This window comes from Aulonocara stuartgranti (genome assembly GCF_965226115.1).
Source record: "Aulonocara stuartgranti genome assembly, chromosome: 19".
NCBI classification, from domain to species: Eukaryota; Metazoa; Chordata; class Actinopteri; order Cichliformes; family Cichlidae; genus Aulonocara; species Aulonocara stuartgranti.
In genome coordinates, this window is record NC_138955.1 from 3,251,205 (window position 1) to 3,264,625 (window position 13,421).

A 13,421-nucleotide genomic window follows, 5' to 3' on the forward strand; every position below is an offset into this window, starting at 1 on the left:
GTTTAGAAGTTCATTAGTTGTGTGCATAGAGTATGCTGTCTGTCACACTGCAGATGGGTGCGCTGTCTGTGAAAAGTGAAAGCAGAGGTCAAAATGAAGATGGTGAGCTGACGTTCCTGGGCCGAGTGCTGGCTCACTTGCCTTTAGACCTGTACCTGGGGAAGATGATTGTCCTGGGCCACGTCTTTGGTTGCCTGGATGAGTGCCTCATCATTGGTTAGTCTATCATGGTACTTGGTGGTATCTGTTGTTTACGGCATGTTTTCTAGAGACATAGCTTTACAGCCTAAATGTGTAACATGTTTTTCGGAATACTTTTGCACAACATACTCTCTCATTCTCAGCTGCCTCTCACTCTCTGAAGAGCTTCTTTGCGATACCGTCCATGCAGCAGATTGCTGGCCATAGGTGAGTCTGATCCAGCAGGTGCACTGATTTACAGACTCATGATGTCACATTAGATTTTGTGTACCAACACTGTGGCTGCATTTCATGCATTACGTAGTAAAGTAACTTGATTTAAACTAGAGCTTTTGACGCACCTTTACATGTTTAGTGCAGCGTAATATCTGATGCATTCAGAAAAATGCTCACATTCCAGCAAAAATGAAAAAGTATGAAAAAATAATGTCACATCACTCCACTGTTCACCTCCAGTTTGGGATTTTTTAGTTTAGATCGTCAGTAATTTTTCTTCCAGTGTATACTTATATTGGTCACGTGTCTAATTGTAACATGTTTACATTAGAATCAGGTCAAAAGCAGATATGGGTTGTGTGTTTTGTAATTATTATTTTTTTGTATCATGTGTAACTCCAGGAGCAAGCTGGCTTTTACCCGTGGCACACCAAGTGATTCCATAGCTTTCCTAAATGCCTTCAAGGTAAAGAATTTTTTACATATCTCCAGCAGGTTTTGATTTTGAGTGGATTTTCATGTGTGGTTGCTCTATTCTCTCTCGTTTCTTTATATTAGGCATGGCACTCAGCCAAGAAGAAAGGACAGCTGAGGCACCCAAAGGTATACTATGAACTAAATTACTCTAACCTTCAGCGATGTGAGCCACCCTACCAGGATAATGACCCCAAGCACACCAGAAAGCTTTGTACAAACTACTTACCAATGAAAGAAGATCAATAAGTGCTGATTGTCACTCACTTTAACTCACAGTCAGACCTGCTCGAGACGTTTTCTGACATCCTAAAGCCTCTTAGGAGGCAAACTATACCAAGAGATTCTGAAAGAATAGAAGTAGTGTAATTGTTTCAGCAATTCACTTTTTCACTCAGACAACTAAAAGGGTATTATTAGAGCTAATGGAGATATTACTACAGTATTTGAAACAAAGAAAATGTACAACTATCTTCCTTCCTGGTTTCAGGATTTTGGATCCTGTGGCAAGTGATTTTCCAAGGCTAATTCTCTATAAAATATAGACAATAATAGGTGCTGGTGCCATTGCTGTTATCAGTTTTTAAGGCAACAAATCACATTAAATGGGTAGCCAAAAAATGGAGGAGCAGCTTCTTCTGACCATGTCTCTCCAACCTGACTATCCATGTCAGCGTCACAGGGATTAAAGTCTAGGAATAAGAAATAGGGAATAAATAGGAAAGGGGCAAGGATAGTCTATCATACAACACTGGTCAGATTGGTGATATGTTGTCTAGATGATGTTGCCATAGAAACAAAACCCACGCACTATGTGGGAGGGCTTTTTATGAACCATCCCCATCAACCTGCCAGCACTTTGTGTGTTCGTACAGCAATTGTCTCTAGTAAAAAAGTTATTCACCTGGTGACTTTTGAGGTCTATTTTTTGGATCATTATCCTGCTGTAGAACCATCTTCTTTACAGTTTAACTTCTAGCTGACTCTGTGAAGTTGTCACTCAAAACAAGATTTATCCTGTGTTTTTGCAATACATTCTGTGCCCTGTTTTTCATGTCAAAGACCTCACATAACAGTTCTTAGTAGCTGCTGTTATTGTTGTTATAGCCTGGTTGTTGTTTGCTGAGGCCAGAAAGATCTAGGTATTATAGAAATGATCAGGGTACCTACTTAGAATTTTTAGCCTCCCATAAAAGTGTTGAGGTATTCAAATTCTAAGAGTGAATTAAACTTAACACAACATTATAACAATGTTTTTGTTTTTTTTTGTCTGTTTGTTTTGTGTTTTTGGCAAAAATTAAATGTATTTGCTGCCTTTTCTTCTTAGGATGAACTGGACTGGGGAAAGGAGAACTTCATTCAGATCAAGAGGATCAGAGAGGTACAGAGATCAAAGTCGCATGTGTTCAGAGAATAACATTTCAGGAGAAGGCGTGACCTGAGTGCATTAAATAGCAGGTGTTAAGTGATAATTGCAGTGTATTTTAAGCTGATACAAACTTGGCACAGAAAGTAAGCAAATGAGCCACAGTTTCAGGGGAAATTAACAGGCTTTCCAACAGTGTTGCCAGGAAGCTTTGTTACAACAAAGCAATAAACAACAAAACACAAATTGCCTTACTTTTTGCGCTAAGTTAATTTAAATTTGATTCCTTTTGTGAGGTCATGGGTAACCCCATGATGTCTTTTGCAAATTAGGTATTAAAATTTATAGTCCTTACAATGTTTTCTAGCTGTTGGACATGCAGTTTAAAGAAAGTATAAATACTTGCTTGCTGAAATTGCTGACCAGGTTGCAGAGCTGTATGAGGAGCTGAAGAAGCGTGTGTCCCAATTCAACATGAATGTAGCAGAGGAAAGCCAGTTCTCAGACTACACCAGTGCACGCAAGCAGGCATTCATTCTTCAGGTTAGTCTTTGCTGAAAACTGTGGGATGTTTATAAATTGTCTTAAACATCATAGTGTGACAATGTAAGGAGCTTTGGGTTGTTTTGCATGTCTGAGTATATTTGACTGTCAGTTTGATGTAAATTGTGACTCACTGCTTCTTAGGTGGTCATTGCTGGTGCGTACTACCCAAACTACTTTCTCCAGGTGGATATAGATGAAGCCCTGGCTTCCAGAGAGCTGAGTGGCTTCAACCCCAGAACGACAGTGATGGTATTATTACCTCATCTACAGCTTGGCTCAGCTACACTTTACTTCATGTTAACATAGCACATTACGTTATTAACATAATAAGAATTATTTATAAACTTGTTAATAAGCAATTGGTTGTTGTTATCATTATTAGACTTCATGTACAATTCAAGCTGGCTGATGATTTACCTAAAACAGGCTTTACTTTTCTCGTAAATGTCTAAGAACGACAAATTTATCTCACTCCCTTTTCGCAGCTTGCTTGCATGTCCTTAAAGTTTTTAAAGATGTTTGATGGACAGTTTTTAATTAAAAGTGCATAAAGTATCTATCCATCCATCCATCCATCGATTTCTTCCACTTATCCAATTAAATTGTCTTAAATACAGATCAAGTGATCTTGTTTGTAGTCACGTCTCCACAAAAATTTGTAGCCAATAGTGTCTCTGTGTTTGCCTGCTCTACACATTTATATTTGCTTGTCTAGCTGGAATCTGAAGCCAATTTTGCTGCTTTTGCAACAGACCAAGCTCCATTCCATACTTGAATTCACAAATTGGCCATAATGTTCTCAAAAGCATTAAAAATATTATTATTATTCCGTTTGACCTGAAACTATCAACTGAGCCCAGGTTCATTAGGAAAATAATCACAAAGTGAAGAAATAAGGGCCGCTTCACCACAAACTTAGAAGAGGTTGTCACTGCTGCTAGCCTTTAGAAAGGTTTAAGGCAATTAAGCATTCACTTTTCGGACCCAGACTTTTTATTTTTGTCCAAATTATAATTTGGTTTATAGGCAATTAAATTGTCAGTTTTGTTTTTCTAATTGTATCATCAAACTGTTGTTTTTAGTTGAGGAACCTTCCACCGTACAGTTTCCTGTATTACAAGCAGCTGCAGTGCCTGTTCCGCCTCTGTGGACAGGTCAAAGCCATTTCCTTTGATAGCTCCAGGTACTAGAGGCTACTGTGGCAAGTCAAACATCATCACTCAGTACTTTGTCTGCTTGAACCTTTGTGCACTTAGTTTTAATCTCACTTTGTGTGTGTGTGTGTGTGTGTGTGTGTGTGTGTGTGTGTGTGTGTGTGTGTGTGCACTCAGAGCATATGTGGAGTTCTACAGGACATCCCAGGACTCTGGTGTGCTACCTGAAGTGTCTCTTGCCCTCCTGCTGGCCCATCAGAGCCCTGCAATGGAGCTGTCAGTCTACCCCATTGAACAAATAGAAAACTGTGCTGGGAACAGACACATAACTCACATGAAATATTCACGGTACGCCGAGTTTCGCATATTTCAGATGCCAAATGTAGTTGTCTCTCTGAGAAAAATCTAAGTCATGAGCTGAAATCTTGAACATGTTCGGCAAGGACAAAATGTCATCTTAACCACTAAGTTGTGGCTGTGTCTGTCATTTGAGGACTCAGTGTTTCTGGCAAATCTAACCCCTACATAACAGGCTGCAGTGGTCAGTGCCTTGGCCCTAAACCTTAATGTAATCTGACATCCTAGCACTCTGCATGCCTCTTGCCAGCAATCATTGGACTCAGAGTGGAGGTTTTAGGCAAAGCAGTGCCAGCTTCTTCCTACCCCTGCTGGGCTGTAGGGTGACACATTTATTTAATTGTAAGAATGCTGACATATTTTGATAAAATACAGTTTTAGCTTCTCCTCATAATTTGTGTTTTTTTTCCATAAAATATAATGTTCAGCTGTTGTTATTGCTGGTAAATTCTGAATAAAATTGTACGTTTGCTTGTTCTTAAAATGTTTTATTTTGGTGAACACATAGCAGACATCTGTTTACTCTTTAAAATGAGATGCTGACTCAGTTTAACTCATCACAGTAAAACGGCTATAAGTACACACATGCCAGTGTGTAGTCAGTGGTGACAGCGAAGCATCACCTAAAATCTCTGTTTCTGTGCAGCGTGAATGTTGACTTCCAGAGCCAGTCTGTCTGCCCAGTGGGAGTGGTCAGCAGCACCATCGACCCCGCCAAGCTACCCCCCAATCGCTTGTTTGTGGTGAACATCACAAAAGTTAGTCTTCTATTCTGTTTTTATTTCCCCTACTAAATACCCGACTTTCTTTATTTGAATAAATATTAATGGATGTATCGTCTCTGAAATCTGCTGTAGGTGGTGGAGGTTGGTCATTTCTGGGGGTTCCAAGCAGATGAAGCCAGCTTGGAAAAACAGCGCCAAATGACAGCAGATATTAACACATGCACGCTGCATCCTTTAACTGTGTCGCTCTACCCCAACCTGCTGTGCCTGGCTCCCTACTCTGAGTTCAATGAGCAGAACATGTACTACCGTGCCAAGATCCTACACATGCGTGGCAACACAGTGGAGGTAAATATTACTTACACTCTGCAGCCTGCTGCTCAAAATTTAGGACACCCGTTTATTTTCTCTGTAACTTTTCTCTGCAAGTTTTACTTCTATTTTTCTATCTTTTTTACTTGTGATTAGCCTGTCGTAGTTAGGATTCTGTACCTTTTTAAAGTCCAGACAGAAGTTCACCCATGAAGATGGCATTTGACAATCTCCCCAGTACCCTTAATGATGAGTTTTGAAACCTCAGTATATATGTTTGACCATTAGATCAGGTCACAGTTTTTTACAAGGGTGAGCTGTGTAGGCTGAGATCACCCTCACTGACTTCTGATGCACACTCAAACAGGCATCTGAGGGGAAAGAGTTGAGCTTATTGGTTTGAAGGTCTAGCTGTAATTTTTCCATTTGAACTCTTTTTTTTTTTTTTTTTTTTTGCAAATATTTTTATTGAAAAAAGATAAAAACACAGTACTTGCAGTTACCGAAATACAATTAAACTTTCTTCATTTTCCTAAGTAAATATACTTATTAGGGGTGCAACGATACACAAAATTCACGGTTCGCTTCGATACTTTGGTGTCACGGTTTGATATTTTTTCGATACAAAAAAATGTTCATGTCTTTTTAATTTATCATTTATTAAAATTATACATATATATTTTAACTCAAACGTACAGTTTTTAAATGTAATGTTGCTGAAACAACAAAGTAATAAAAATAAAAAAAAAATCTATCTGATCGAGAAATCCCTCATCTTTGGAAAAGAGAGTTTATTACAGAGAAATGGCTCTTTCCAAAATAAAAGCTATACTATACGCTTCTTCTGGGCTATATTCTCAACAGCATATTAAACATATCAAGTCCCATAAGGAGAATCATGTGCTAATGGCTGTCTAAATGACTCGGGTAAAGTTTGTAGCATGCGTGCTTGTTGTTTTTGTCTGCTTCCACTAGGGAGATGTCGGCATAAATCTGCAGTCATATTAATTTTGTTCCCACTAGTGCTGTCGGCGTTAATTTCGTTAAAATGACATTAACGCAAATCTCCATTAACGAGTTACCGCGGATCGCCCCGTGCATGGGGCTGGACGGCGTTAACAGGCTAACTGCTCTAATGCACTAGTTCCCACCAATTGAGCTTTGCGTGGCACATCCGACATACTGTTTTACTTTTGTACATGACGTGCTTACCATCAGGGTCATACGTCACATGAAAACCAAGATAGTTTCAAAGGCCAGATCTGAATGAGGGTGGGGGAGGTTCAATTTCAGGTAGCGTTGAGGCAGTTGCCATGTTGCAACAAGCTTAGCTTCTGTCTCACTAGCTTGTGCTGCGCTCAGTGGATCTGCGCTCGACAGTGCAGCCTAGGCGGAGTAGTCGAACGCAGATCCACTGAGCGCTCAACACAGACAGCATCGTCAGAAGGAAAGTTGATAAAATAAATTAAAAATGTTGTATTGTTCGATACATATGCGTACCGAACTGAAAGCACTGTATCGAACGGTTCATTATATATATATATATATATATATATATATATATATATATATATATATATATATATATATATATCACTTCTAAACTCATAACATTTTAGCCTTAACATTTAAATATTTAATATGTATATATATGTCTCAGAAAAAAATGTAGATGTTGTTTGTTTGTAATTTTTTTATTAAGAACTGCAACTTGCTCAACTTGAAATCTTCAAATAGATCTGGGTCCTGGTATTTCAGTGCTTCATGAAATTGGATGTAGTTCCTCCTTGGTCTCTAAAACCAGAGAACATTTTTTGAACATGGTAATTTTTGCAAATTTATCACCCAGGCGTCTCATCTTTCTGCAGGTCTTCTTTTTGGACTATGGCAACAATGAGATCGTTTCCTGCAGCAGCCTCAGAGAGCTGCCGTCTGATCTGCTGTCTCATCCTTTCCAGGTAGCAACATCATAAATGCCACAATCAGTCAGCAGATAAAATGCACACCAGATTAATAGTAACAGATAAACTGCTTATCATATCAGGCTCAGGAGTTCCAGGTCACTGGTATGCGTCCTTCAAATCAGTCCATCATTCTGGGGAACCAGTGGAGCAGCCGCGCCCGCAACCGCTTCATCAATCTAGTGAAGGGCCAATCTCTCATCGTGTCCCTGTACTCCATCCTCTATGGTGTGATGCGTGTGGATCTGCTCATCCACTCTGAGACAGCAAACACCAGCGTGGTAGACTTGCTGGTGGAAGAAGGACATGCTGTGAAGGCTGAAGAGAGCTTTGACTCCAAGGTGACACAATAAGCAGAAAGAAATACTAGTTCTCTTAGCAGCTTAAGATGAAGTTATTTCAGTTTTTTAAACTGAACTTAAAACAAAACTTGTATTGAAAAAATACTTTAGCTAATTGAAGTAAAAATGAAAGCTAGAATTTTAAAGACAAACTATTTGAGATGTCTGGCCTCAGGTTTGCTGCATGTGCTGCAGGCAGACTGAGATGCATTGAGACAAAAAGTTCTGTATGAATAGATCTGAAGCATTTTGTGCTTTTCTCAGTCAAAGTATTGAATGTTTTTGTGCTCTTGCAGCAAAACCATGAGGTGCTGATGTCTCTGTACAAGGACATGGAGGAAGGTACATATGTGCCCAACTCTGTAAGCAACACCTGGAGCAACCGCAAAAAAGAGGAGAAGGAGCTCATCGACAGCCTGCTTACCCACTTTTCCAAGCAACCCCAGTCCTATTCCAGGACAAAAGTACGAAACAATCCAGGCAAAGTTTTGCACATTTAGATGCTTCTAAGAAGGAATCAGAAAATATGTTACAGCATGCTTAGTAAACAGGGCTTTAACAATTCTGAAACCAAGACTAAAAATGGAATACAAATGCCCCAAAAGTAGTTAATTGTCACCTTCGTGTTCCTGTGATGCCTGTGCAGTGCTGGTAATTTCTCATGAAAGCATCCTAGTCTAGTAAAACTAGAATGGTTGAAGATCTTTAAGGTTTTGAGTGAATTGTTAGAAAGACAATATCTATAGCTAATGGTGGGTTTTGAATAACACTGAGTCTTTGGTGTTGAATGTGTGATGGATGCCACCGCCTTTTTTACTGTTTGCTGCTGTCAGTTTATCCAGAAGAGGGAGCCATTTCAGTGGCTCAGTTCATGTGTTTGTGTTCATTCAGAGGCACACCCATTCAATGTGACAGCCAGAACAGTGACGACACAGTTTTGCATCACTGTGATCAGTGAATGCATCATGTTATGTCTGATTGCTATTCCCTCTGACACTGCAGGTTCGTCTGCATGGACCAACCAGTCCTCATATGATGAGCTTCCACAGCTTGAGGAGCAACACGCTCTACAAGTAAGCACTACAGAGATTTAAAAAACAAAACAAAGCAAAACAAGAATATGTACCTACAACCACCCTCCCTCTGCCGATGATCACTGTATCCTCCTGTAGGACTGTATGTATAGAGAAGAACAGCATCAACTCCTTGGCTCTGAATGAAAACCCACATTGCAGACATCAGAAGATGCTGGTGGCTGGGACTGTGTCAGTCAGCTCCACAGGTACCAGATAAACAAAATATTACAAGGGTAGTGTCCTCCTAGTCCTGTTCCCAAGACTATAAATTGGGGAGTTGCATCAAGAAGCTTGAGCTCTAAATTCAGCTTTAATCATAATATTTGTGACTTTGAAATATAAGCAAGGCAGAATATTAAATTTACACAGAAAGGATGACATAACGAGGTGGTTCAAATGCAGAGACGCTTTAATGGTAAAAGCTCCATCACCTCTAGAGTTCAACCTCGACTTTGGAACAGCCAAAAGCATCTGAGGCTGTAATTTGACTCAAAAATTCAGTATTTCTGTTTTGGGCCCTGGTCTCCTTTAGAGGTGATCAATAAAATAATGCACTAAAAGCATTTTGAGCTAGCTGAAGGTGACAGACTAACTTTTTATTTTTACCAAATAGAAGGGTTTGCTTTAATCTAGCCTAGAGAAAACAAAGCCATAGATGACTTTTTCCAGGTCAGATTATGAGAGCATTGTTTTGATCTTGGCAATGGGTCTTATCTTATGTAGAGCTTTAAGGGTGTGTTTGTGTTGCAGGTACCCGTATTCTGCTGAAAGACACCTCCATTTTGCCAGACATCCCTGGACTGCCTGCACTTGTAATGATGCTCTTCACTCCCATCATGGAGCTACGGTTGGTTAAATGTGCATTACCGCTGCACATATATGTACAGAAACTCACATTCTTATTTACCTAACATATTTATTTTTAGCACTGATGAAGAGAGAACCTGCTACACTGGGGCACTCTGTGGCTTAGGCTTCAACAGTCAGAAACAGGAGGCCATCCTGCCTGAACATGACATCGAACTGTCCTTTGATGTGAAGATTGATGTTGACGACATCACTGAGGTAAATTTAACCTCAGAGACCGTTGTGTAAAATCATCAAAACAGCCACTCAAAGGATTCTGAATAGAAATCTTTGTGCATGTTTGAATAGTCAGTGTCATTTAGGAAGGTTCCTACATGGCAGGCATAATAAGAGTTTTTCAGTTCTCCAAATATTAAGAACGGCTTGCTGTGTGTGCTTCGCTGTTGGGGAAATTTTAGTATTTTATTAATCTGGTAACACTAACCATTATGTGTAAGTATGTGTGCACTTTACTCATGCAGTTTGCTAACATTTGCTTATACATTAGCTCTCCACCCTTTCATCCAAATGTGATCCAGATGTGGTCATTTATGTCATTAGTGCTAATGTTGAAGCTTGAAAATAGAGTTCTAAACTACTTTTTATACAGTTTGTAGCTATGCTTTGTGATACTGGCAGTGGTGTGCGGTGTTGGGAAGGTTACTTTTAAAATGTATTCCATTACAGAATACAGATTACATGCCCCAAAATGTATTCTGTAACGTATTCCGTTACGTTACTCAATGACAGTAACGTATTCTGAATACTTTGGATTACTTAATATATTATCGTGCTTTTTACAACTACGTGAATGTACTATTGCTGTGTGATTTATTACTATTACTGAAGGTCCGCGACTCCGAACTGTAGTAAAGGGACCTCTGACTAATACGGCGGGGTCCCTGTCGGCTCGTAGCCGAAAAATAGCTTTACTTTGTTGTGTGGGTCAATTTTTCTTGCGAGAGACAAAGAGAGGCGTTGAAAGACTGCTCCAACGGAACTTATTGTTTTCGGAGGAAAACACGAACACGGTGTACAGTCGAGTCTTAATAGCTTACTTACAACTGGGCTCGTCAGGCACTCTTCTTGGCTGCAGTGGTTATTATTATATTTACATGCTTCCAGCTCCCGTTTTTCCTCGACGGCAGCTCGTACCTTTCCACTCCCCTTTTTCTCCCTCCTCGCGCTCACAGACACATAACGTGTATGGCAGTGCATTCTCCCTGCAGCACGGACTACACTGCCCATGATGCTACATTCTTTAGAGCTATGCTTGTAGCATTCTGCCTGTTAGCTTAGCACAACAACAACAACGAAAAGGCGCTCTCTCACCCAGGAAACACAGTCGCAGAGAGAGAGAGAGAGCGTCGCCCTGTAACCATGGCAACCGTAACGCTGCCGCCTGGAACAACAGAACGTAGCTGTCAAACAAAACCCAAACAGTCCTGACCCGCGACAAGATGAAACAGGAAAGTACCGCAGTGTAATCCATTTATTTCAACAAAGTAACTGTATTCTGAATACCACCTTTTTAAACGGTAACTGTAACGGAATACAGTTACTCATATTTTGTATTCTAAATACGTAACGGCGGTACATGTATTCCGTTACTCCCCAACACTGGTGGTGTGTGTGGATGGTAGTACTTCACTTGTTTGTTTAAATGATGTGGCACTTGATTGATTCTTTGTTTTCAGATAAATGCTCTACGAATGGCTATAAACCACCTCGTGTGCGAAGGCCCCAATGGCACTCTGCATCTGGGGACTGACAGGATCAGCCAGCTGCAGGAGGACTGTCGGGACCGCCTCATCAGGTCTGATATAGATACATACTGGGGTTGTTCCTGGCTCAGGTCTTTGAGGGGTCAACATGCACAATTGAGGTGTGTATATATATATATATATATATATATATATATATATACATATACATACATACATACAATTACCCACTCGCCCTGTGGGTGCTCTTTATCCTCAAAGCTTCATCAAATAACGCAAAAGCCAGATCAGCTAAAATGAGAAAGTATGACAGTTACCTCGAGTTTGACTTCATCAAGAATGACGATGGAAAACCCAAATGTGTTGTGTGTCTTCAAGTGATAGCAAATCAAGCAATTAAGCCAGCTAAGCTATAGCGGCATCACATAAAAAATTACCCAGAGTTTAAAGATAAAACAAAGTAATTTTTTTTCAGTGAAAAGGTAACATGCGTCAGAAAAAATTAATGGTGAACCTGATAACAACTTCAGAAAAAGTTCAGTGTGCCTCAGTGCACATTTGGTTTCAGATGACAGGGTGGCATCCCAAACTGGCTCCTGAGGGTATGCAAATATTGCTCCCCTTTCCTGCCACTTACCTCTGTAAATCATCATTTTCAACTTTGACTGTGAAGTACAGAGCTCGTTTATAAGTGGAAGATGATCTTCGAGTCTGTTTGTTATCCATCCTTACAAGAATAGAGAAACTGTGTAGTGAGAGACGCGCTCATCCTTCTCACTGAGTTAGGGAATAATTGTTGTTGATGACTGGATTGACTGTGAAATAAAGCCAGATAAGGCAAAATTGCTAGATTTTTCATTTTTCTGCAAATAATTTTAATAAGGGAAATATGTTCATTGTGTTAAAATTTAACCAATTAAATAGTCTTTAAACTGCTCATGAAACAAAATGGGTTCATTTAAATTGTTCCAGTGTTTTCACTGTTTATTTTTTTTGAAAGCTTTCCGATTTATTTAAAAAAAAAATGCTCTGAGTTTAAATACATCTTGAATTTGCCCGGAGTTTAAAAGTGTTCACGTTTATTTAAATTTTGTTTTGTTTATTTTCTATGAAGTTCATAGCTCTTTGAAACAGATTGAGTATTTATATTGAAAAATTTAAAATATAAATTATTCCTACATAATCTAGGAGTACAAAAGGCAGTCTGAGCATGGGGATTAGAAGGGGGTACTTGGAACAATTTTACCCCTGTAAGGGGTCCCTGGCCCCTAAAAGTTTGACAACCCCTGCTCTACCAGAGGACTGGGAGCTTTTTCCTGATGGTCTTTCTTTAGGGAAGGCCAAAATGTCTTTGGTGGACAACAAAAATGTTTTTTTTGAAAAAACAGTAAAAATGCTGAATTTTTAAGTTATTACTGTTTTTATTGTGCAGACTGTTCACGAAGTCTCTGCCAAGGGAAGCCATTGCTCCCCAGTTGTTTGAAAAACTGGGAAAATGGAACCAGGTAATGAGCAGATCAGTGCACTTTTATTTATTCATTTGATCATCTGCTCTGCTTAGGCACATTTAGGTCCTTGTGCTTTAAAATATGTATTTATCCTGCAGGTGGATCCTTCTCTGAGGATGGACATCGTGGAGCCGAGAGGTGGAAACGCCAGAGCCGTTCTCTACCAGCTACACCCTGTAACTGTGCTCAACAACTAAAAATGATTGTTTAAGTGTTGCATTGTGATTTGGTTAACTTCAATTTTACTTTAACTGTTGTTCGGAGGAGGTTTTTTTTTTTTCCCCCCACCCAAGTTTCACGTCCAATTTTTGTTGTAGCTTTCATCCTAACAGGAAAATCCTCCTTCCTTTCTTCATTTACGGTTACCTAGACACTTCCTGTTTAACTTGGTGGCTGCTGAAGTTAATTGATAAGATTCAGCCTCTTTGCCTTGTGTTTCTGCAGTTGGTCATTAAAAATAGTTGTCTGCAACAGATGAAGCTTGTCAGTCTTCTGATTGTGACTCAAGAGTGAAGTTAAATTTGTCAGCACACACACAGACACACACCTGTCTCCTACTATTAGAGGTGTGGTGGTGCCAGAATGTATTGGCCTATATTTATAGCTCGTCATTC

The 13,421-nt window shown here is 39.6% G+C and overlaps 1 protein-coding gene across 2 annotated transcripts in view; it reads left to right on the forward strand.

The window, feature by feature from the left end:
• Positions 1-13,282, forward strand: part of tdrd9 (tudor domain containing 9) — a 39,637-nt gene extending 26,355 nt beyond the window's left edge. For both annotated transcript variants that reach the window (XM_082516574.1, XM_082516573.1), the window contains 21 exons: positions 54-216; positions 345-408; positions 820-883; positions 976-1,020; positions 2,219-2,272; positions 2,684-2,800; positions 2,945-3,052; positions 3,886-3,986; positions 4,135-4,305; positions 4,961-5,072; positions 5,172-5,387; positions 7,220-7,309; positions 7,396-7,653; positions 7,950-8,117; positions 8,656-8,726; positions 8,826-8,935; positions 9,480-9,576; positions 9,656-9,794; positions 11,273-11,391; positions 12,732-12,804; positions 12,906-13,282. In XM_082516574.1, coding sequence (XP_082372700.1) covers positions 54-216; positions 345-408; positions 820-883; positions 976-1,020; positions 2,219-2,272; positions 2,684-2,800; positions 2,945-3,052; positions 3,886-3,986; positions 4,135-4,305; positions 4,961-5,072; positions 5,172-5,387; positions 7,220-7,309; positions 7,396-7,653; positions 7,950-8,117; positions 8,656-8,726; positions 8,826-8,935; positions 9,480-9,576; positions 9,656-9,794; positions 11,273-11,391; positions 12,732-12,804; positions 12,906-13,004 — 2,439 coding nt within the window. In that variant the 3' untranslated portion in view covers positions 13,005-13,282. The remainder of the gene's footprint in view (positions 1-53; positions 217-344; positions 409-819; positions 884-975; positions 1,021-2,218; positions 2,273-2,683; positions 2,801-2,944; positions 3,053-3,885; positions 3,987-4,134; positions 4,306-4,960; positions 5,073-5,171; positions 5,388-7,219; positions 7,310-7,395; positions 7,654-7,949; positions 8,118-8,655; positions 8,727-8,825; positions 8,936-9,479; positions 9,577-9,655; positions 9,795-11,272; positions 11,392-12,731; positions 12,805-12,905) is intronic.
• The last annotated feature ends 139 nt before the right edge of the window (positions 13,283-13,421 follow it).